Here is a 21,475-nt window from a genome sequence, read left to right as displayed (position 1 = left end):
GCTATACACGCATGTATGTCAGATGACACAGGGGAAGCAACTCTTGTTGGTTAATGTACACACGTATCAGAACGCACGCACGCACGCACACACACGTAATTCGTTGGGTCTTCTCGTCATCCCGTGTGTCCCCCACACATGCCTGTGGAACCACCAGAACGTGAGTCTTGTTTACAGGACGTTGTCGTGTGAGAGAATTGTGGCGACACTTAAACACGATACCCCTTAAGAGGAAATGCCTCGCTTACTGTAACCAGAGTTTATTCGAAATATTTTAATTACACAAGATTGCAAATTTATATCATACACGTGGACGACTGGAAAATTAGTTCGTCAGGGCATAATGATATTTAATAATCTCTTCACAATCCAAGGGTTTGTTGATAAAGCAGGGATAATCTACATCTGTATATAGTCTCCCTGATAAAAGGACCGGACATATGGATGTTCAAAATCACTGACTCTTGAACTTATACTACATAATGTCCTCATATTCACAAAAAATCATCTGTTCTGACATTCATATCTTGTGGTTTTGTTTGGATGGTTTTCATCTGGTTTCACTTGATTTCACTCGATTCCCCTAATTTCCTTCAGAACATCAGCTAGTGTTGAGACTGCCTGGAAGTATATTTCAAAATATAGATCACGTTAATATCAAACAAACCAGAGGAAATTCGTAACAAAGTGTTCCATCACTGCCGAATATGTCCCCACGCACCCACCTTTGCCATTTGATCATCCGACACACATGCGAAGCTCAGCCGGATGTTCGGTCGTGATGTTCGCTCCACTGAGAAGATGAACCCGTCCATGACGAACACCCCACTCTTCATCAGTCTGTCCACGACTGGCTCGGACTTGTCCACGCCCAGTAATGTCACCCACTGGAACATGCCCCCGGTCGCCCGAGTCCACTCACACAGACCTGGATTCAAAAGTTGAAGTGAGTGAGGGCGTTTGCAACATTTCTACTTCTGTCACGACAGTGAATACCAAATGGGAATTCAAAGATTATTCCCTGAAAAAAAGAACACACACACTCACACACACACACACACACACACACACACGTGTAGAAATTCCCCTTTAATTGAAAAGGAGCCTCAGTGAGATTTGAAATTCAGAACCACCAAACGGTCATCAGTGTTATAAACAACGTGAACACTCTGTACTTGCTGTAACTGGAATACTTTAGGCTACATCCCATTCTTGATGTCAGATATGTTCCACACATAGGACAGAGTGGTTCCGGAAGGAGAAAGGGGCTGCCAGGACTCACTGAGGTTGTTGATATCTTTTCGTCCTGTTAATGTGCTCCTCTCTAAGAGAGTTTCCCGGAGGTGACGCTGTACCTGTCAGATACTTGTCCATGTATGATACAAGCACATCACTCCTCTGCTTATAGAAGCTTGCTATCTTCGCTAAGTGGTCCAGGTATTTATCGTAGCCCCAGGCCTCCACGACTTTGTAGATCAGCATCTGTGGATTAAAGATAAATTCAACATAAAATTCCAAAATGGGTAGTGTAGCATCTGTCTGTGAACGGAGGACATTTAATCATTGGGATGTCCCGTGGGTTGCTGGTCATTTCCATTGCCATGACATTTCACTACGTTATCAGAACATTAATTAACTTGAATATCCACCTGTTAAAACTAACACGGAAACCTATGATTGTTTGTATATATTCACTTCAGAAAGTATTTTTACAATGCACATTTGGCGCGAGAATGTGAGTGGGTATGATTCTAAGCTGCTTTTAGCAGTATTCCAGCAATAACACGGCGGTTGTCACCAGAAATGGTCTTCAAACATTGTACCAAAGTGGGGAAGGGAACACCGGGTCTTCAGCGAATCATGCGAACGCTTCAACCACTTAACTAGTCCGCCGATCCACTTATGCTAGTGTATATGAACCGATCACAGACATACGTTTGTTTGTTAGCTGATACCCGGAGAATTATCCCTCTCATACGACCACAACAAGTGAACAGTCGTGTCTGGACCAGACAATCCAGTTCTCAGTATCATGAACAAAGAAAGCAATCAAAAGCAACCAAGAGCACGGCTAACGGGATCGTTTGGTCAGGCTCGCTGGCTGGGATGAAGCCTGACATCGTCCCCCAACCTCCTAGACACATACTCATGCTGATTATCACTGGATTTTCTGGTCCAGACTCGATTATTTGCAGGCTATCACGATGTAGCTGGAAAATCGTTCAGTGCGGCGTTAAGCAACAAACACGTCAGTATGGCATGATGTGCCGTCAGCCGCGGTTGCGGCCTTTTGACCATCCAGAAGTGAACTTTGATGGAGGATTTGCATCCCGATTCACCCCGATTATGTTTCCGTGGATTTCACCTAAGTAGTTCTCTTCTGAAACATTTCCCAGGACCGGTCTTCCTTCCACATTGAAATGACACCCAGTGACATAACAGGAATACATAATCAACACTGCATTAAACACAGCCAGACGCCTTCTACTAAGCTACCATATTGTGATTACTCTACTAAACATCCTTGTCGCAATCGAAATATTTTTAATGCCTTGAACAACAACTAGAGAGCCCCTCACCTGCGATATCGCGCTTGGTCCACCAGATTCAAGGTGCTGGTTATGCGCCAGTTTGTCCACTATCTGCTTAGGTCCAAACGTGAATCCAAGACGACACCTTTCAATAAATCATACACCTGCTGGTGTCAGTTTTTGTTTACTTGCATGATCATCATCATTTGTTTGTTTTGGAGGCAGTGTTATAATTGAGTGAGTTTGGTTTTAGCCGTTTTCAGCAACATGTCAGCAATATCATGACGACGGACACCAGAAATGAGCTTCACACATTTGACCATGCGGGAATCGAACCCGGGCCTTCTGCGAGTCGAGCGAACGCTTTAACCACAAGACTACCCTCCGCCCCAGTATTATCAACAAGTAGAACCCTTTAAGCTTTTGATAACTAACAACTAATAACAAATACAAGGACATCATTTGCTAACCGAAAACAACGTTTACTCAATAGTTATACTAGGAACATGCTTTGAACATGCTACGAGAAAACATAATTCCTGTTATTTGATGCGTGTGATGTTGCCATCTGTGATGTTATTCTGCACAAAACACAATTATTCACTTTCCGTCTATTTTCAAACTGACGGCAACCGTTTACCCTGGGGATAACGTCTTCGAAAACGAATCTGTTCTAATTACACGTCCATCCGTATCCATGGACAAGAGACTTGGGACCAGTGTCTGCAAGGAAAGTGTTTTCAAACATTGTACTGCTATAACCGACACCATGAACAAACAAACACAGTCTGCCACAACAATCAATCACTGACGAGTATCTACACCTCTCCAACTGGTTGATACTTGACGCCTAATACTTGACGCCCTATACTTGACTCCAGAATAAAGTAGGAGATACGTCTGTTTCGGAACGCCTTTAACGGAATACCAGACCCAGCCTGGCAGTATTGGTTGCCAATTAAGCAATATGTATTTCTGTAGCATGCACTCATAAATCGTACCTATCAACTCTCTCTTACTCAACTCGCTCTCTCTCTCTCTCTCTTTCGCTGCATCACTCATTATGAAATGATTCTTATCTGATTCAGTTATACGTATCAATAAGGTGGGTATATATGTTTCAATCAAATTGTTTATCTGTATTTCCCTTCTGAGAGATATAGATATGTTATATATGGTAGAGTCGGCTTTTGAGCATCTGCCACCAGTCCACAGTCACAGTGTAAGGAGCTGCCATATTTGTTTTTATTCGGAAACGTCTATTTTCCTTCGCATTTAAAAAAATGAAAACACATTTCCTTCGCATATTTTGTTTTTAAATGTTAGTATTATGTATAACAACCTAGTGAACAGTTAAAACACTCAACACTCACGCTCTGCAGGAAATAGTACGGATCATCTTCCAAGATGAGAATGTCAAATTCTCGAGCAATGTTGTAGATGTCCCTCTTCCTTTGTTCCGTCATAACTGTACCGGTGGGATTGCAACAAGAAGGGTTGATGTACAGCAGATGCGGGCGCTTTCCTTATCTCTTCTCGTCCCACTGGGACATAACCTGACGCAGGTGCATTGGGTCCATCCCTCCGTTATCACTTCTCACCGTGGCACCCTTAATATTCCGGCACAGGAACTGAAATATATAGAAGGGTATCGGATATCGTCTTAATACGAGACCTCTTCTGTCACCCACGAAAGAAGGGGTGATTTCTTCTGTTGCGATGCTCGTTTTTTCTCAAAGACATATAAGTATGGTATTAGCATTAATTAAGCCCCAACAATGCCTACGAAAATATGAAAGCGCTATTAAAATGGTAAAAAAGACCCATAACAAAAACAAAACATTCACATTTGGTAACAATTAACTTGCAATTTAGGGGGGTATAGAAAAACGCATGCATCAACAATGCCGGAGGGAATTGTCATTATGACTACGCCACCAATATGTCACACAGTTGTCAAAGGATGATTGTCGTCACTGTATGAACCTGCTCATGCTGTTGCTCACTGGATTGTCTGGCCCAGACGCAATTACTTACAGACGCTGCCATACAGCTAGAATATTGCTGAGCGCTGCGTAAACCTCAACGCACGCGCTCACACATTATGAACCAGTTGTGACGACCTTGTGTCTGGTAAAGGGGCTTACATATATACCATTTAACCATTTGGTCGACACAAACGCAAAACTATGAGTTAAAAAGAAACGCTGGGGTGAAACTTTAAACTGCGAGAGAACTGTCCGTTAGAAAGATCAAAGTTCGACGAATCGAATGTAGTCAAATGCGGCTTACATTAGGAATGAGGGTTTGGTAGATAACTTCTTCAGAGAGGAAGCTGTCCCCGTCTTCATGAAGAATATTCAGAAGCTGAAAATTTGAATTTTGAAACTTAATTTTCTCATTTTTAACAACTGAAAGTGATGTGACATGTTCGATTTCCACTTGAACTATATATTTCGATTTAAAATCAAAAAACGATGTGACTTACAATTGATCTTCAGTAGCCCATGCTGTCGTAAGACACGACTAAAAGGGTCGGGATCAGACTCGCTGATTTGGTTGACACATGTCAACGTATCCCATTGCGCAGATTGATGGTCATGTTGTTGATCACTGCATTATCTGGTACAGATTCGATTACTTATAGACCGCTGCCATAAGCTGGAATGTTGCTGTGTGTGGCGTAAAGCTAAACTCAATCACTCATTTACCTTGGTGGCGCCCCATCTCCCACCGTTTGTCATCAGTAGAGCGAGGGAGGAAGGCAAGTCCTTGCTGTCCATTGTGGGAGGGTTGTGAACACGCCTGTACAGCCCTTCCAACCACCCCCGTATCCTGGATAACCTGAAACAAGTTGTGTATTGTTTCATAGCCTTAGTTGTTCATAAATGCATTATTATTTACAGAATGTAGATCTTCCATGCATTTCTTTGTTAGACTGTTCCGAAGGAGTGTTGCTAGATTCACATTGGTGAGTGACTGAGTTGAATTTTACGTCGCTTTTAGAAACATCACGACGGGGGACACCAGACTTCAGGTTTCACACATTGTACCCATATTGGGAATCGAACCCGGTCATCCGCGTGAAGAGAAAGCTCTTTAATCAGTAGGCTACCACACCGCCCGAGATCCAGCTGCTGGCATCGCAGTGGAAGCAGAATGTGAAGTTGAAAATCGAAACCTTTTCACAAATTGTATTGTGACTCTATAAAATCACAAAAATGTTTTAAAGGCAATGAATATAAAATGCTCTATCAAATATTACATAAAATCATATAAGACAAACTTTAATGATGAACTTTGCGAATATCTCAGATATGAATATGATTGGGCATGCATATTTCCATGCATTTTATAAAACAATAATATATATAACTCCTGGGCCCCATTTTGGCAAAGCGATCGTAGCATAGTCCATTTTAAAGTTCCGATGCCCTAAGCGCTACGATCGCTTTTTGATATGGGACTCTAGGCCTAGATTTTCGAATCTCTCTTAGCGCTAAGATAGTCGTAAGTCAATGTAAATCCATGTCACTTAAAGCGATCGTAGCATAGTCCATTTTAAAGTTCCGATGCCCTAAGTGCTACGATCGCTTTTTGATATGGGACCCTAGGCCTAGATTTTCGAGGCTCTCTTAGCGCTAAGACAGCTTTGAAAATCTAGGCCTTGGCCTCCGCTTCAAAAAGTGATCGTAGCATTATGTTAAAGAATGTACGTTATGACAGTCTCTACGATAGCTTTGTGAAACGGAGCATGCTTTAAAAAATGAGAATGATGACAACAAAACGAAAACATAACAAAGTGTCACATTTATACTTTGTGGAAGTTTAATCCCTAGGAGAAGAATGTGACAATCGGAATACCAACCCGACTGATTCTGTGTACTGTAGACAGGTTTTCATCTCATCAGGATCAATTTGAACATGTGAACCATCGCTGCAACGTACACATACATATCGTTTTATTGTGGCAGAATATCCCATTAATTTGTTACGCGATAGACAAAAACACATTTTGCATAAAATGACCAGAATTGTGCTTTGGGTGTAAAGAGCAGGGTGCCTTTGTGCAAAAGCAATTGTAGCTGCATCCTCGATGTCTCACGTACCCCTTAAACCTCCACAATATCCTATATGCATCTACGGCTCGATGAATTTATTACCTCCCTTGGTTGGCTCCGCATTCTCACAGTAGCCAATCAGCTGAGCCGCTGCAGGATCTACGTTGCCTGCTTCATCGTTTAGATGATTTAAGAAGCAAAGATGAGTTGTGATTGGTCCGCTCAACTTCCAAGAAACCCCACTGGATGTCAGCCAAGGGAGGTAATAAAGTCATCGGACCGAAGATGCATCCAGGGTATAGTGGAGATCTATCGGAACGTATATGCTGGAGATATCGAGGACGTCTTGACAAAGCCTGTTTGAAATCTACATTAAGGCATAGGAGGTACGATTACAGTTACGCAAAGGTCTAATAGTACAACGACACCCTACTCAGATCTACAGCTTGTTTTATGTACATCGACATAAAGGCTTGCATACATTCAACAGACACTGAAATTCTTTTTACCAGTTTGCTGATTATGGTTTTACGTAAAAGTAATACCACGGCAAGGGACGCCAGAAATGGGCTTCACACACTGTACCCAAGTGGAGAATCGAACCCTTGCCTTCGGTTTGAGGCGCGAATGCTTTAAACACTAGATTACCCCACCGCCCTACCAATTTGTGAAAACAGTAGCACAGTGCGTATGTGTGTGGTTACCTTAGTGTGTACGCAGCCTCGATTACAGGGAACTGTAGGCTATTTGGCAGGCCGCCACTCATAGGAACTTGACTGGCTGCTGGTATTTTTCTCTGATATGCTGAATCGGAAACTCGTTATATATATGACACGTACACGTTTATATATATAATGTATAGAGAAATATATATAGAAATAGAAATATATGAGAAATGAGAAGCTGTACCAAAGACAGTGGATTATGTCATTTTCAATATAGGTCTTACGATGAGCAAAAAACCCATGAAAAGAACTCCTAAAAGTGAAATATATAGACACAAATAAATTTACATGCTGTTTTTGTCAAGTACCAAATGATGATATTCATCATGTACACGTACACGTTAATAGTTTCTGAAGGCAGGTAGCAGAATGTGTGAACAGAAGATGCGCTAGTCGATGTGAAAAGTAGGTTGTCTTTTTTGTACTACTCAGATGCTATATATTACAAATGATTTGATTCTGATTGCAAACAAAACATTCACTCCCAATAACAGCATTACTCAAAACAGCTTTGTGATACGTTTTTAAAACGGCGAAGGATACAACGAATATTGAAAAATGCATTTGCAAATACTAGTCTGAAAGCCAACACTTTCAGTAGGAAATGGCAACCTTTGATAAATATAGAAATGCCAGCTACCATTAACTGAACGTATGATATATACATAATGTATTTTTGTCACTAATATTGTTATTAACAGTATTATTATAACTTGATATTCACTATAATGTGCTTTCTATCATGTATTCTCTAACATTATTATTGCATTACTTGTTTATAAACATTGGTACACCATCCGCCATTTTGACTTATGAGGTGACCATTTTTTGCACTTAGAAAGTAGCATAAATTCTGCAGATAATCATTGCTATATAAACGTTTGAAACCAATGATTATCTATCACCATTACTTGTCATGTATGATCATTTTTGCAATGTGACTGATCTTCTCTTTGTACATACATGTATACAGTACCACGAATGCACCACGCAATGGCGCACGTATTACTACCGCGCACTGGAATTTTTATTGCTCGTGAATGTCTTCTTCCTCTGTATTGTAAGAGCATTATAACAGGTCTACGTACAACTACAATAATACTGCAGTTTACCCGTGGGATTATAACTTGCCAACAACATATGTCAACTTGTTCTTTATTAAAGCAAACAGTATACTCTGTCCATCAGTATAGCTAACTTGTATGAATTGTAATAACTAATATTGAGCTTAATATTGAGCTTTGAATATTGATGTATAAAGATGCCTGTCCATTAGTACATCGTATGAAATGCATAAACTTGTACGCGACTGTGACCATATACAACGTTTTGCTTTATACGTTACTGTATGTAAAACCCTGGCGTGCCGAAATTAAAATGAAAAAATGAATGGAGAACTAAAAAAGTAATAATAAAAAACCCGGGAAAATCTCGAAAAATGCATAGCAGTAACAGGATAATTACGAGCATAGAATTGCAAATAAGTTCTTGAGTTTGAGTGATGTGATTCTAGGGACACCGTGTCAAAGATAGCGGAACATTTATCTGACGTCACATCAAATTACGTAAATTAAGAGATCTTTGATTTGCTTTTCTGAAAGTGTGCTTCAAGAGAGGCACAGAGGTATGTACCAAAGACCATCTTCAAAATCTGTCACAGACAAATGTCGGAGTTACGTTCGCATATGTAATGCCCAATACAGACCGTCATATCTTAAAGCAGGTGCTGGTTGCATTCGCTTGGCAGTTCTACTTATGAACCGGCCATAGTCTTCGATACGCTGTGTGCCACTCGATCGGGAGCTGTAATTCGGAAAAAAACCACGGCTCACAGCTTCAGCTTCGACCTTTGTGTTATTGAACAATTCCTTGCTAAAGATCCCACATGTGATCAGCATCAATACCACTTGTGTCATACGAGTAAAACAGTGACTTTGGTTTTACGCTGCACTCAGCAATATATCAGTAAATAATAGTCTGGGCCTAACAAAACAGTGATCAACAGCATCAGCATCTATCTACGCTAGGACATTGTTACGGTTACAATTTTGCCGTGAAACAAGATATAAGAAACCAGAACCAGCAAAGTATATCACTGACAAGTCTAAAATATTCAATATTTATGTATTGGGCAAAGAGCAAGATACAATGATTCGCAACAGAGGTTTCATGTACAATGCAAATGAGTCAAAACTAAGTAATGGGTCGCAAATATAATATCAACTCACCAAAGTGTTGTTTGAGAGTGAAAAACCCCCAGTAATACTGAATATAACGCAGCGACACTGACAGGCTGATTTATGTACTCCAGTTATCTGTGTTTGTGCCCGTGTCTGTGTCCAACACAATAACCAGCCTATATATACAAACTCACTGAACATTCGAGCACGATACGACCATCGCCATTAACTAAGAACCTTCTCGTTGCCTCGTCTTTACCTGAGTCAAAACATTCTCAAAGAGAGGTAACTCTAGACCTTAAAGCCCTGCCGCTAAGATACTAATAGCACTAAACATTTATGATACGAAATGTGACCCATAATAATCTCGTAAGACATAAAAAGTCATCTTCCATGGCACGGTTTCCAAACACCCAAAGGCTTAGTTCGAATCTGATTCTTATCATCCGGGATAACCCGGGCTGCCTGTTACGCTCTTGAAAGTTATATAGCCACATGATTTTATTCCGCCTGGTACCCATTTTCTACAGGGTGAACACTTTTGAAGAAATTCACTTGCCTAAGGTGAAACCACATGTATCACACGTGCTTGGTGTTTTGAACTGGAATGACCTTCTAGACACTCTCAGGAGTCAAGATGCCAAACACGGTCAACCATACAAAGACTGCCGGAGCTCGACATTGCTTAACTTCAACTGATTCGTGACCTGAGCTCTGTGCACAGGACCACATGACACCATGTTAAAGAGATTGACCACCCATTCCTGTTAATCGCCCCTTACTATAAACATTAGTTAGTGACGACCAAAGATGCGAAAAGGAATTATGTGACGACACTGACGTTTAAATAAACACTTCCTAGTCTCTATACTAGTCTCTGTACTAGAGAAACAAATAACCCTTCAGTTTTTATGCCATGTTTGAAATTGTATGCTTGTGTTTTCGCAAGGAGGAGTGAGTGAGTGAGTTTAGTTTTCGCAGTACTCAGCAATATTCCAGTTATATGGCGGCGGTCTGTAGATAAATCAGGTCTTAACCAGACAATCCATGGCCAGTGATCAACGACAGGAGCGCAACTGGGAACCGATGACATGTGTCAACCAAGTCAGCTAGCCTGACCACCCGATCCCGTTAGTCGCTTCTTACGACAGGCATAGTTGCCTTTTTTGGCAAGCATTCGTTGCTGAAAGCTTATCCTACCCCGGACCTTCACGGGTCTCGTGAAGAGGAAGCACCAATAATGTTTTGTGTGAAATCAATGCAAGGATTGAAGTTGAACTATGAGTCAACTTTTGATAACTGAAAATCCTGAAAACATGCACGTATGTGAATATATTGCCGGGGATTGATGGGACGATGTACTTCGCGAATCTTGTCTAGGTTTCTAGATCACAAAGAGCACAATTGGTAAGTTCATTTCGATATCTGGTCAATTACAAAGTTCTTGACGCCCAACCTTTCGAATGTCACACATCTTGTGATCATGAGGTCGGCATTTGACAGCCATGTTCTTCGTTCGATAAGGCGATATGACCTCTTGACCTTATCACAAACATACGCACGCTTCTCAACCCTAGCAGTCGGCATATATGACTAGCAAAGAAATAATCTTTGTTTCGAGCATTCATAAAAATACCTTTACAATGTGTCCTCATATCCCTTTACAGTATACATAAAATATACAAATCAGAGTGATCATGATTTGAACTGAGAGTAACTACATACCTGTGTAATTCTGCCATAGTGTCTTACTGAGTGTGCTTGCGAATGAAGTCTGTTCCTTTATACATATATTCACATGGATGACAAACATACCGTATTGTATCCAATTAGCCAGACGTAAAATTCGACTTCAAAATTATTACGTCTGAGGATTTTAATAATCGTTGGTAAAAAGCTGATAAATCACACCGAGTAAGTAATATTCCCTCAGTATCACAACAAGGGACACCAAAAATGGTCATCAGACATTGTACCCATGTCGGCAATCGAACCCGGGTCTTCGGCGTGACGAGTAAATGGTTGAACCACTAGGCTACCCCACCCACACTGATTAAGCACAAAACTCACATCTCGACACTAGTGAAATAAAGCATATGTAAGTTAAAAAAAGTGAACGTCACTGTCATTAAATTGTATGGACCAGACTCTATAATTTACAGGTCGCCGTAGTATCATAAAGAATATGTTTCAATGAAGCATTATAACAAGACCCACGCCATAATATATATTGAGTATATCCCCTTTGGAGGGAAATGGGGAGTCCATATGGCATTCAAGCCCCCGCTCTCAGCACACGAATTTAAATTACGACCAGGGCTTGGATTGTCGAAGCTCTCTTATCGCTACGATGGTCGTAAGTGTCATAAGTTAACATTAACTTACGCTTAACTGAGCGCCGGGTGAGCTTCGAAAATCAATGCCTGGGGGCCCTTTCACGAAGCAAACTTTATAAAGGTTAACCTTAACTCCCATTCACCTCAGTGCTTTGTGAAAGGAGGCCCTTGACTCAAGGTTAAGTTGCCATCCTGAACGACGTTGTTGGTTACGTTTTTAATGACTTACCTGGATGTAATCTTAATTGACAAGTGGGGTGATCATCACGCGTTACGAATCTCGAAATGCGATAGCATGGCTATTGACCTTGTGCCCGATAGACAGGAAACTACAGTTACAAGGAACTCGGGGCAGCGGGACAGCCAAGTGGTTAAAGCGTTCGCTCGTCACGGTGAAGAACAGGGTTCGATTTCCCACATGGGTACAATGTGTGAAGTTCATTTCTGGTGTACCCCGCCTTGATATTTCTGAGATATTGCCAAAAGCGGTGCAAAACTAAATTCACTCACCATAAATAACTCAAAAGACCAGTAAGTGCCCTTCGTGTTACGAATAGTTCGTGACATGCATTAAAATAAAACAAAAAGTGGCCACGAAAGAAAAACAAGAAAAACATTTAGTTAAACACCTTAGTTCGTATTCAGCGTTTTAATGTTTTTACTGTACTTGTTGTGATCAAGGTTAGAGTTGCGACCCATACTTGTCGTAAGAGGCCACTAATGCGATCGGGAGGCCAGACGCGCTGACTTGCAATTGGTTGACACATGTCAGCGTATCCCAGTTATTGGATTCTATGGTCCTAACTCGGTTTACAGACCGCCGTCATATAACTGGAATACTGCTGCGTGCGGCGTAAAACAACATACCAAGCAGCCATACCATGTGTTCATGAATAAATGAATAGTGACATCAGGTGTCCCGAAATGTGCGCGAATCCTGTCAGATGTACCATTAGGGAATGGTATCAGACAAAAATGAGTGATGCGTCTAATGTAGCAATTTTAATTTTCAGTCATCGTTTTGGTTCGAATATTGTGAAGTGAAGAGAAACTTGAATGGTTGGGTGAATGTTTTTGATCGCAATCATTATATAGATTTCATAGGATGAAAAAGTTGTGTGCACTTATAGCGGTAACTCCGTCCAAGCAAGTACAATTTACAGGTGTTAAACATGTTTGTTTATTCTCTCTCTAAAGCCTCTCAGTACTTCTCCAGGAATACGATGATTTTATGTAAATGACGTACTGACCATGCAGTCAGGTGTTGAACCAAAATTAAAACAAAACCCCCCAAAACACGACAGCGTATTTTACTGATTTTATATTTGACACAAAAACGATAATATCTTAATTTCAAAACACTGTGGCTACGATTCTCTGAATATCAACAGTGGAACTGCGGAAATGACTTAAGTAAGCCTTTAATGTTGAAACCGTTATCCAGAAGATCAGTTGTAAGCAAATATGTTTTTTTTATAAAACGTTCATGCTTTAAAGTACCTTGAAGCGTCATAAACAAGTAAGTTTAGTTTCAGTAACATTCCAGAAATCTCACGACGAGTACACCGGAAATAGACCTCATTCACCGTAACCATATGGAGTATCGAACCCGTTTGTTTGGCGTGACGAGCGGACGCTTTAACCACTTGGCTACCCCAACAGATGTCAACGTCATAAGTAAAAATCTCAATGATGGGTGAGTTAAACATAATCATTACGTTGTAGGCAGCAATCTAGTAACTATTTGCGGCGAACTGAGATAACGAAGGAAGTACCGTATTCCATCAAATAACTGTCGAAAACGTGACGATCCGGCTTTGCAGACTTGGTTGGCAAGTCATCGTATCCCAGTTTCGTAGACTAATGTTCATACCGGTGTTCATATCAACCCTTTGTCGTTTTGATTGTTTGCTGATGCCACTGTCTCGACCCGAAGAATAATCTATCATGAAACCAAAAATATCAATGCTTATCATATGACTATCTTTTATTTATCAACACATCTCCTTACAAAACGACTGAATATCCTTGCGTACATGTCCGCTTCCTCCCATCAGCTGAAACTGTACAAGACAGACATTAAACGTTGCGAACATAAAATTACTGAAATCTGAATTCATTGCATGAGTAAGATGGTTCTTTGGAAATAGCGCTCACATACCCTGTTTCTTTTCTTGTTTATTCTTTTGCTGGAAATCGCTCAAAATCTTTGACGAATGTTTTCAGATTACATACATTTAACTTGTTTTGACGGGCTCTTATAACTATCTACTAAACGTTTCATGAGAATATTATTGAGATATGATTGGAACAATTTTACAGGGATGTTTTGACACTTAGAATAGCCTAGTTGAATAGGAGATAATACACCACAACGACAATAACAATACCCTTTCATAAGTTTCGGCTCAAAGCAATGCACGACCATGAATAAAAAAATAACACTATAAGATACGATTGAAGGCGCCCACTGTGTCATGGGTAAGTTTCCATTTTTTTAAATGTGTTGCCAGTGACTTTATTACAAATTACAGTAATCAAAATATCTCACCTTTCCACTTCTCTACTGAAAGGCACGGGCAAGTTTCCATTTATTAAATGTGTTGTCAGTGACTTTATTACAAATTACAATAATCAAAATATCTCACCTTTCCACTTCTCTACTCAAAGGCACAGGCGCCATATACGTTTCCATCGGGACATGCAAAGGCATCGCAGGCGACACTACTAGCGCTAGCCTGGATAAAGAAACATTAGTAAACAAACAGCTGTGATTTATAAAAAGCGAAACAAAATAAACAATTACTGGTTCTGTTTGCGTTAGAGCACAGGCAATCGGTAGCAAAATACGGTTGGGCAACAAAGAAAATGACCATTTTTCCTACATGCGAGCAAAGGACCCCTCGCTTAGGTCTGAAAAATACTTTAATGTCAATATAAGATATCGCCACCATCAAGGGTAGGTACCCATTTCCTCACAGGGCTGTGCTCTTAGATAACTGAAATAAATATATATTATCCGAAAAAAGAAACGCATAGCCAGAAATCTGTTACGCAAATGTATTTTCGAACGTGTAAATTATAAACCGTCCACAAAGAGACTTTTGTGCATGAAATTTTACACCAGTTTAGAAGAAATGCCTATACAACAAAATGGATACGTTTAGATAACGGAGATGTTGAACGCGATGGTGATGACGTAGCACGGGCCCGACTTCGGTCTCCTCTTTCTTCCTGTTCCATGCAGTTCAACTGGATATGTTCCGAAGTCGAGCACCCGTGGGAGTACGATCACACAAATGTACCGATCTTCGCCTGCAGTGGGAACTCGAGGTCTGCACGTGGTATACCTGTTTGGTTGCGACGAGCAGCAAGCGGTGCCATCTTGTCCTAACATTTAGACGCCTGGCAACAGATGATTGGTATTCTCCAACGTGCATTCTGTCAATGGCGATATTCCGTGTTGCAGAGTCAAGACGTGGCGTAGAGATTTGACCTTATACTCCATCAAAACGAATGCCAGTTTCCGAAAGTAATGTGGATTTTCATTGCCAGACAGCTCATGCTCTTTGCTGCACAACTTCAAGTGGAGGGTGGTTTCTTTTACGGTTTAGCGATGCCTCGCATAAAAAATCTCATCAAAATCAACATGTTTTGGTAAAATTCATTTTTCTACTTGTGTAGTTGTGTCAAATAATGTCATCAACACATTTATTACAAATTTTGACGGTTGTTTGAACAGAATAGGTAATGAATGGTCTATTCCTTTTCAGGGATAGTATATAATTTCATAACATCTTATCGAACATCAAATCTTTCTTCTGAACGAATCCTGCTCCTTCCTGTTCCGGAATCTGACAGTGGTAATGGAGGCAAAGACCTTTTGGATATGTCACGAGTGGTCAATATAATGTTGAATAAAATATATTTTACGAGAGTAGTTATTAAATATCAGGCTGGAAATCGGAGAGGACAACCCTGTGAGGAGATGGGTGCCAGCCTATGGTGGCAGTGATATTTTGTTTGCTCGCATATAGGACAACTGGTCATTTTTCTCTCTATTTGCGTTACAGTTTGCCTGTGGTTAGACTGGAGCGGACGAGAGAATTTATCAACAAATGTTACAACATCTATCAACATAAATAAGAGCCGGTTAGGATGCGGACAGAAACTTAGTAAAATGCATAGAAGCCAAATGTAGGTTGAAAATATTAACATTGACAAAACAGATCGGAATGACAGGAATATGGAGGACGTCATGCCATGTACAGCTTGCGTACTCGAATGAGATCTCACAATTATTTTGCGTGTCCTGGTGAATTCTGAAGTTCAAGAAGCTGCGGCAGAATTTTGCAGAGCTAATTCTTTGGAAACGAATTGGTATACATGTGTTTGTTTGTTCATCCTTTGTTGTTTAACCTCAGATTCCAGCTATAAGGTGTTGATCTGGAAGTATTCATGTCTGGACGAGACAACCTAGTGGTAAACAACATGAACACAAATCTAGGGAAATGTGATACGATTACATGTGTCAACCAAGTCAGCACGGATGACCACCCGTTTTCGTTAGTCAACAAGCATGGGTTTCTGAAGACCAGTTCTAACCCGGATCTCCACGGGTATGGTCGTTATAAGACTGTTGGTTATATCACTAAGTTGATTTACCATCACTTTGTAATTCAATGCAAACTTACTGCTTCGTCGCCGGCCAGTTTGGATGCAAATCCGATAGCATCATCAACGTTATCGCCGGCTTCGCTGTATGCAGTTCCCCCATTGTCCGCAGCCAAGCTTGTGTCGCACGCCTCAGCAAAGCCGTTAGCGTCAAGGTACAAAGCTGCGCTTCCCTCTCCCTGGTCGGAAAATACAACATTTTCAGAGATAACATCGGAACACAATCAAGAGGGTGTTGCTCTGTCAATAATCAGAATTTGGAATTGCTTCCCGGAACCACTCCCAGTAGATTGGCGAGATCCTGTTTTAGTGTCATTTTTAAAGTTTTAAAGTGTCGGAAATTTTTCGAAAGGTAAAACATGTACTGATATGTGTACTTTAGGCATGCAACTTAGTTATGGCTGGTTATTACTTACTGTTTGTGCTCTCGAATTTAAGCACTTTAATATTCTGTTCATTCAATATATATCAACACACACACACACACACACACACACACACACATGCATGGCAGTAAAATTACGGATATGATAACAATTTAGATAACATCGAGCATGAAACATTTCTGAAATATCAATGAACCGTTCTCCGCACCATGATGAAACGGATTTGCTCTGCTGCATATCTTAAGGTCAGCTTACCTCTAAAGCGTAATGACTCTTAAGGAAATAAATATTCATGATGACCAATGTGTTATATATTACTGAAAACTAACAGAGAGTATAAATGTGTGCACTTTGAATAATAATTGGGATTTAGATTTGTGGAATTGGAATTTCAGAAAGACTTACAAGATTCGCGTTTCCGCTTGCGGCTATGACAGCCTTGGTGAGGTCCTCCCTGCTGCAGGTTACCATGGCAACTACGGCCAGGACGAAAACACAGGTTATTCTCAGCATTTTTATTCTGGAAGGAAAATTGCAGAATGAATGACATATCATTAAACAGATATTTTTTCGCAATTGTTAAGTCGTTGCTGTATATGATCCTGATTTTTCTTCATACCATTAAAATATAACAGGGTATCATTTGGCACCAGCTTTTCTTTTTGTCAGAACATATTAACATGCAGATGATGAAACCAGTCATCTCGGATAGCAAATGTTGTACGTTAATTTGTGTCACTGAGTGAGTCTAGTTTTGCGCCGCCTTCAGCAATATTCCAGTAATATATTGACAGGGGACACAAGAAAGGTCATGACAAGGTCTTCACAAGTCGTAACCTTTCGGGGAATCGAACGTGTTAGGGGTGAAGAGCGAACGCTTAAACAGCTGGCTATCCAAGCACCCCTATATGTCAAACCCTACGATGTGTATGACATATGTTATTGCAAATACGGATGCAAAATATCTTTATAAAACATCTCTCATTCAGTCAAGGGTGAGTGAATGAATTAGTATTGCTTTAAGCCGTTTAGAGCAAAATTTCATCATTATCATTGAGGACAAAAACAGAAAAAGACTTCACACACTGCACCGATGTGGGGAATCGAACACAGAACTTTGCGTGATGAACGAGCGCTAAAACTACTAGACTATAGCTACCCCAACACTCGTTTGTTTGAGTGACAAAATTCAACCAGATTCTAAAAACTGCTTCAGCTGAAACCATACAAGTCAAAACAAAAGACCAAGTTTGAGATATGAACAAGAAAAAGTCTTCTTTTCTTTAATTAACCTAGTCTTAAGAGACGACTAGCGGGATCGGGTTGTCAGGCTCTCTGACTTGGCTGACACGTTCCCAGTTGCGCAGATCGGTGTTCATGCTGCTGATCACTGGATTGTCTCGTCCAGGCTCGATTATTTACAGACCGCTGCCATATAGCTAGAATATTGCTGAGTGCGGCGTAAAACTAAACCAACTCACTCACTCACTCACTCACTCACTCACTTTAATAATCAACAATGTCATATTATTTTGATTTTTTTATTCTAACGATAGTGCAACCTTCATCAAGGTTAATGCTGACATTATGTGATATTACTAAAATAATGTCCAAAGGTGCGTTGCACAAAATGAAACGTGTAATAGTAACTTGGCAACAACAAAAGTTTCGATTTTGAGTTTTTGTCCATTAAAAAGACAAACCAAAGTTATGAAAATATAGAAGCCAATATATAGTAAAACTCACGTGGTGTTGTGGCTGACAGCAAGGTCGTAGTGAGATCTTGTGATATAGAAAGGACTACATGGGGTCTTTTATACCGTTGTCGATTGACAACCATAATTTTCAATTGCACATCCCTAATCACACGTGTCAATCGTTACGTCAAATATCATATTTTGACACGACGTCGGACAAAATGAGCAATTAACATCGCCGAAAGAAACGTACGTCTCCACACGTAATTTGCACAAAATGTAATCCAAAGAACATAGTAATAATGCTATCACTGCGTATTTTGTTACATTTCAAAGGTCTATTGTTGTTCGTGATGCAGAAATTGATGCAAAATATGTCATGATTGTTTTAATTAGTGACGGATAGTGCCTAACTCGATACTAATAGCCAAGGGTGAGATTGACTCGTTAGATGTATGGAACTATGAAGCTATAATTATCACATCTAATGACAAGTTTTCACCAAAGGAACGAAGTCTACAGAAACAACATATTTGAAATGAATGCCAATTACTGAATTGTTTGAATTCTGATAAGGTGGCATCTCAAGAGGACAGTTTTTTTACGAAGTTCGTTTGATGTCTGCAATGTTGATAGGAATGTTTTATCGGACGGGAAAGGTTGTTATATGCACACTTACAAATTAAAGAAGGGCGTTAAGGATATACACTGCCAATACCATTTGATGGCAGTGTTTGCAATTCTTTAATTTGCCATTTGGGTATAAGGGTCTACAACCGCTTACAGGCTTTATAATCTGCAGGCCCTGAATGAAATCTGCAGGCCCATTTTGTTAAAGTCAGACCAATAAAACAAACAAAAATACACTACCCTGTCCACAGTTTCACATTGTTTCTACAAAATCAATCAGCGGAGACTATGGAGCTGAGAGAAATTTGAATTTTAGTAAATGAGTGGTTCTTGAACGTTAGTAAAAACTGTGGGTAAGATATTCTGGCAGAAAAAAATGACAGATAATTTACTGAAGGCCACAAGGGCCTGGAAACATTTGAAACTGCCTGCCCGATACAATAACAACCGGCGCTTGGCCTCCGGGCCGGCGATTATTTCGAACGCTTCGTTTGATGCACATTGTTGTGTGACTTGAAAATATTGAGTTGCAGCATTCACTTTGATTTGATTTGACGCCTATTTCTCATCTAGTAAATTAAAGAGACAATTGGTGAGAGGTCTCTTTCAGATTTCCATGCCAAATATCCGCAGCCATTACCAGTGAGAGGTCCTGTAGCATACAATTATATAGACCATATATAACCATTACCAAATCACCAAAATGTAAATCCCAACGGTACTATTTTAATAGCGTTGCACAATAAAATGTTGACGAGTTCGAATCTCGGATGAGACTGAAAAACGTACCAGAAACTGTTCTTACTGAGAAAGTGAAATCCCAACTATTGTGCTTTCTTCATGGCATTGTGTTTTCTCTTTCTTTAATTGCTGAAATAGACAATGCTCCAAAGTGTAATCACAACTGTAACATTGGTTTCATGAGACCACTTTCTCAATGACATTGTGCTTTCTCTTTATTTAATTGTTCAAACAGACAATGCTCCAAAGTGTAAATATATAGAACGTAACAATGATGTACTTGGATGTTTTGTATGGAACGAGACCTCATGGGAGCAGAAACACAACGAGTTCGATGAACGAATTCAACACACAACATCCAAGATGCACTAGAATGACGTTCTAGATTTATTATGTGAAATTAGCTCTGACAGTTATCATATCTACATGGGATAAACACATCCTTTTTCAACATATGAGGTAACTTTTACGTAATGGGATAATACTTACCCTGGTCCATCTCTCCTTTCATGAAGCCGTTTCAGACATCTATAACAATACTAACTTGTCCGAAATAATTGAATATCTTCCTTCTGAATATGAAAAATACTATTTCAGTGTCAAATGCATTTTTTTCTGTAAAGCGTCATTTTAAAGAAGAAATATAATCGTATTCGTCTTCGTCGTATTCGTCTTCATCGTAAATTCACCCAACACGTCATGTAATAACAGTTTACTAAGCAAGCAGAATGTTATACGTTTGTGTTGGCGTTCAGTTTACGGTGTCGTGGGAATCACATCTTCAGTGAAGACGCTATTTAGTGTACCTGAAGCTGATATTGCGACAAAGAATGCATGATCATTTGTTCTCATCAGCTAAATATTGCAAAACAGACTAATATTGACATCCTCGAAATAGATGAACATTTCTTAGGCAGTGTTCATATGTGAATGGCGTTTTGGGGAGTGTTCTGCAGTGCTATAGTCACTGTCTGGCCTCTTTGCGAGATCAGAAAGTCAAGGATCTTCCACATGGTAATATTGGCATCACGGTTACAGAGAAAAAAATCGTAGCGTTCAGAACTGGTATACACAGGAATACCACTGAACATGGTTGGGCGTATTAAAATGGTTATGCTCCGTCATGAATTATAGGCGCTCCACTTAGTTTCAGTTGGTTTTGTAAATTTTGTGAAATACTCTACCGCAAAGCGTCCATCTGGGGCTACAAAGGGGAATTTAGCCACTTGACTGTCAAGCTCATCAGTTTCAACATGATGGTTGTAACTGAAATGAAACGATGCTAGTGACAGCATTTCAGAACTTGAGGTATTTGAGATATCATCGATAGACACTGTAACCTTGTTGAAAAACTAACCTTGAAGTAGTATCAGATGCTGTGCTGGCTAGCGACCAGTATCGCCCCTTAATTATGTCAATACATCAGTATCACACCTGCGTATTCCCGTTCAGTTACATAGTTTAACGAATGGCGGGGTACTTTTGAAATACCGCTAAAATATGAAGATCACGGT

The 21,475-nt window shown here is 40.1% G+C and overlaps 3 protein-coding genes across 3 annotated transcripts; all 3 read right to left on the bottom strand.

Annotated features, from left to right (window-relative positions):
- Nucleotides 1-244: 244 nt before the first annotated feature.
- Nucleotides 245-11,266, bottom strand: LOC137291640 (kynurenine/alpha-aminoadipate aminotransferase, mitochondrial-like). The gene is made up of 12 exons (XM_067823052.1): nt 11,223-11,266; nt 9,023-9,120; nt 7,297-7,396; nt 6,400-6,468; nt 5,243-5,375; nt 4,824-4,898; nt 3,905-4,162; nt 3,172-3,254; nt 2,580-2,676; nt 1,356-1,482; nt 726-928; nt 245-621 (listed from the first exon to the last, which is right to left on the bottom strand). The coding sequence occupies exons 7-12, from the start codon at nt 3,995-3,997 to the stop codon at nt 571-573; spliced, it is 654 nt and encodes a 217-aa protein (XP_067679153.1). The 5' UTR covers nt 3,998-4,162; nt 4,824-4,898; nt 5,243-5,375; nt 6,400-6,468; nt 7,297-7,396; nt 9,023-9,120; nt 11,223-11,266; the 3' UTR covers nt 245-570.
- On the bottom strand, nt 4,058-7,358 carry LOC137292020 (kynurenine/alpha-aminoadipate aminotransferase, mitochondrial-like). The gene is made up of 5 exons (XM_067823573.1): nt 7,297-7,358; nt 6,400-6,468; nt 5,243-5,375; nt 4,824-4,898; nt 4,058-4,162 (listed from the first exon to the last, which is right to left on the bottom strand). Exons 1-5 carry the CDS (start codon nt 7,356-7,358, stop codon nt 4,058-4,060), a joined length of 444 nt encoding a protein of 147 aa, XP_067679674.1.
- A 2,536-nt stretch (nt 11,267-13,802) lies between the features above and the next one.
- On the bottom strand, nt 13,803-18,705 carry LOC137291491 (uncharacterized). Its single transcript, XM_067822850.1, has 5 exons — nt 18,640-18,705; nt 17,299-17,413; nt 16,528-16,686; nt 14,482-14,571; nt 13,803-13,896 (listed from the first exon to the last, which is right to left on the bottom strand). Exons 2-4 carry the CDS (start codon nt 17,404-17,406, stop codon nt 14,494-14,496), a joined length of 345 nt encoding a protein of 114 aa, XP_067678951.1. The 5' UTR covers nt 17,407-17,413; nt 18,640-18,705; the 3' UTR covers nt 13,803-13,896; nt 14,482-14,493.
- Between the last annotated feature and the right edge of the window lie 2,770 nt (nt 18,706-21,475).

The sequence above is a fragment of the Haliotis asinina genome, chromosome 7, assembly GCF_037392515.1.
Source record: "Haliotis asinina isolate JCU_RB_2024 chromosome 7, JCU_Hal_asi_v2, whole genome shotgun sequence".
NCBI lineage: Eukaryota > Metazoa > Mollusca > Gastropoda > Lepetellida > Haliotidae > Haliotis > Haliotis asinina.
This window is presented reverse-complemented; position numbering and strand designations above follow the sequence as displayed.

What these genes read in the sequence shown, in the direction of transcription:
- LOC137291491 (XM_067822850.1), bottom strand. Translation starts at nt 17,406, where the DNA reads ATGCTGAGAATAACCTGTGTTTTCGTCCTGGCCGTAGTTGCCATGGTA. An exon ending in CAAGCGGAAACGCGAATCTT is followed by an intron (nt 16,687 to 17,298) that starts GTAAGTCTTTCT and finishes TTTTCCGACCAG; the next exon opens with GGAGAGGGAAGCGCAGCTTT. An exon ending in AACTGGCCGGCGACGAAGCA is followed by an intron (nt 14,572 to 16,527) that starts GTAAGTTTGCAT and finishes TTCTTTATCCAG; the next exon opens with GCTAGCGCTAGTAGTGTCGC.
- LOC137291640 (XM_067823052.1), bottom strand. Translation starts at nt 3,997, where the DNA reads ATGACGGAACAAAGGAAGAGGGACATCTACAACATTGCTCGAGAATTT. An exon ending in TCGAAGACGTTATCCCCAGG is followed by an intron (nt 2,677 to 3,171) that starts GTAAACGGTTGC and finishes ATTTATTGAAAG; the next exon opens with GTGTCGTCTTGGATTCACGT. An exon ending in CGGATGATCAAATGGCAAAG is followed by an intron (nt 622 to 725) that starts GTGGGTGCGTGG and finishes ATATACTTCCAG; the next exon opens with GCAGTCTCAACACTAGCTGA.
- LOC137292020 (XM_067823573.1), bottom strand. Translation starts at nt 7,358, where the DNA reads ATGAGTGGCGGCCTGCCAAATAGCCTACAGTTCCCTGTAATCGAGGCT. An exon ending in CAGTACACAGAATCAGTCGG is followed by an intron (nt 5,376 to 6,399) that starts GTTGGTATTCCG and finishes AACTTGTTTCAG; the next exon opens with GTTATCCAGGATACGGGGGT. An exon ending in ACCAAACCCTCATTCCTAAT is followed by an intron (nt 4,163 to 4,823) that starts GTAAGCCGCATT and finishes TATATATTTCAG; the next exon opens with TTCCTGTGCCGGAATATTAA.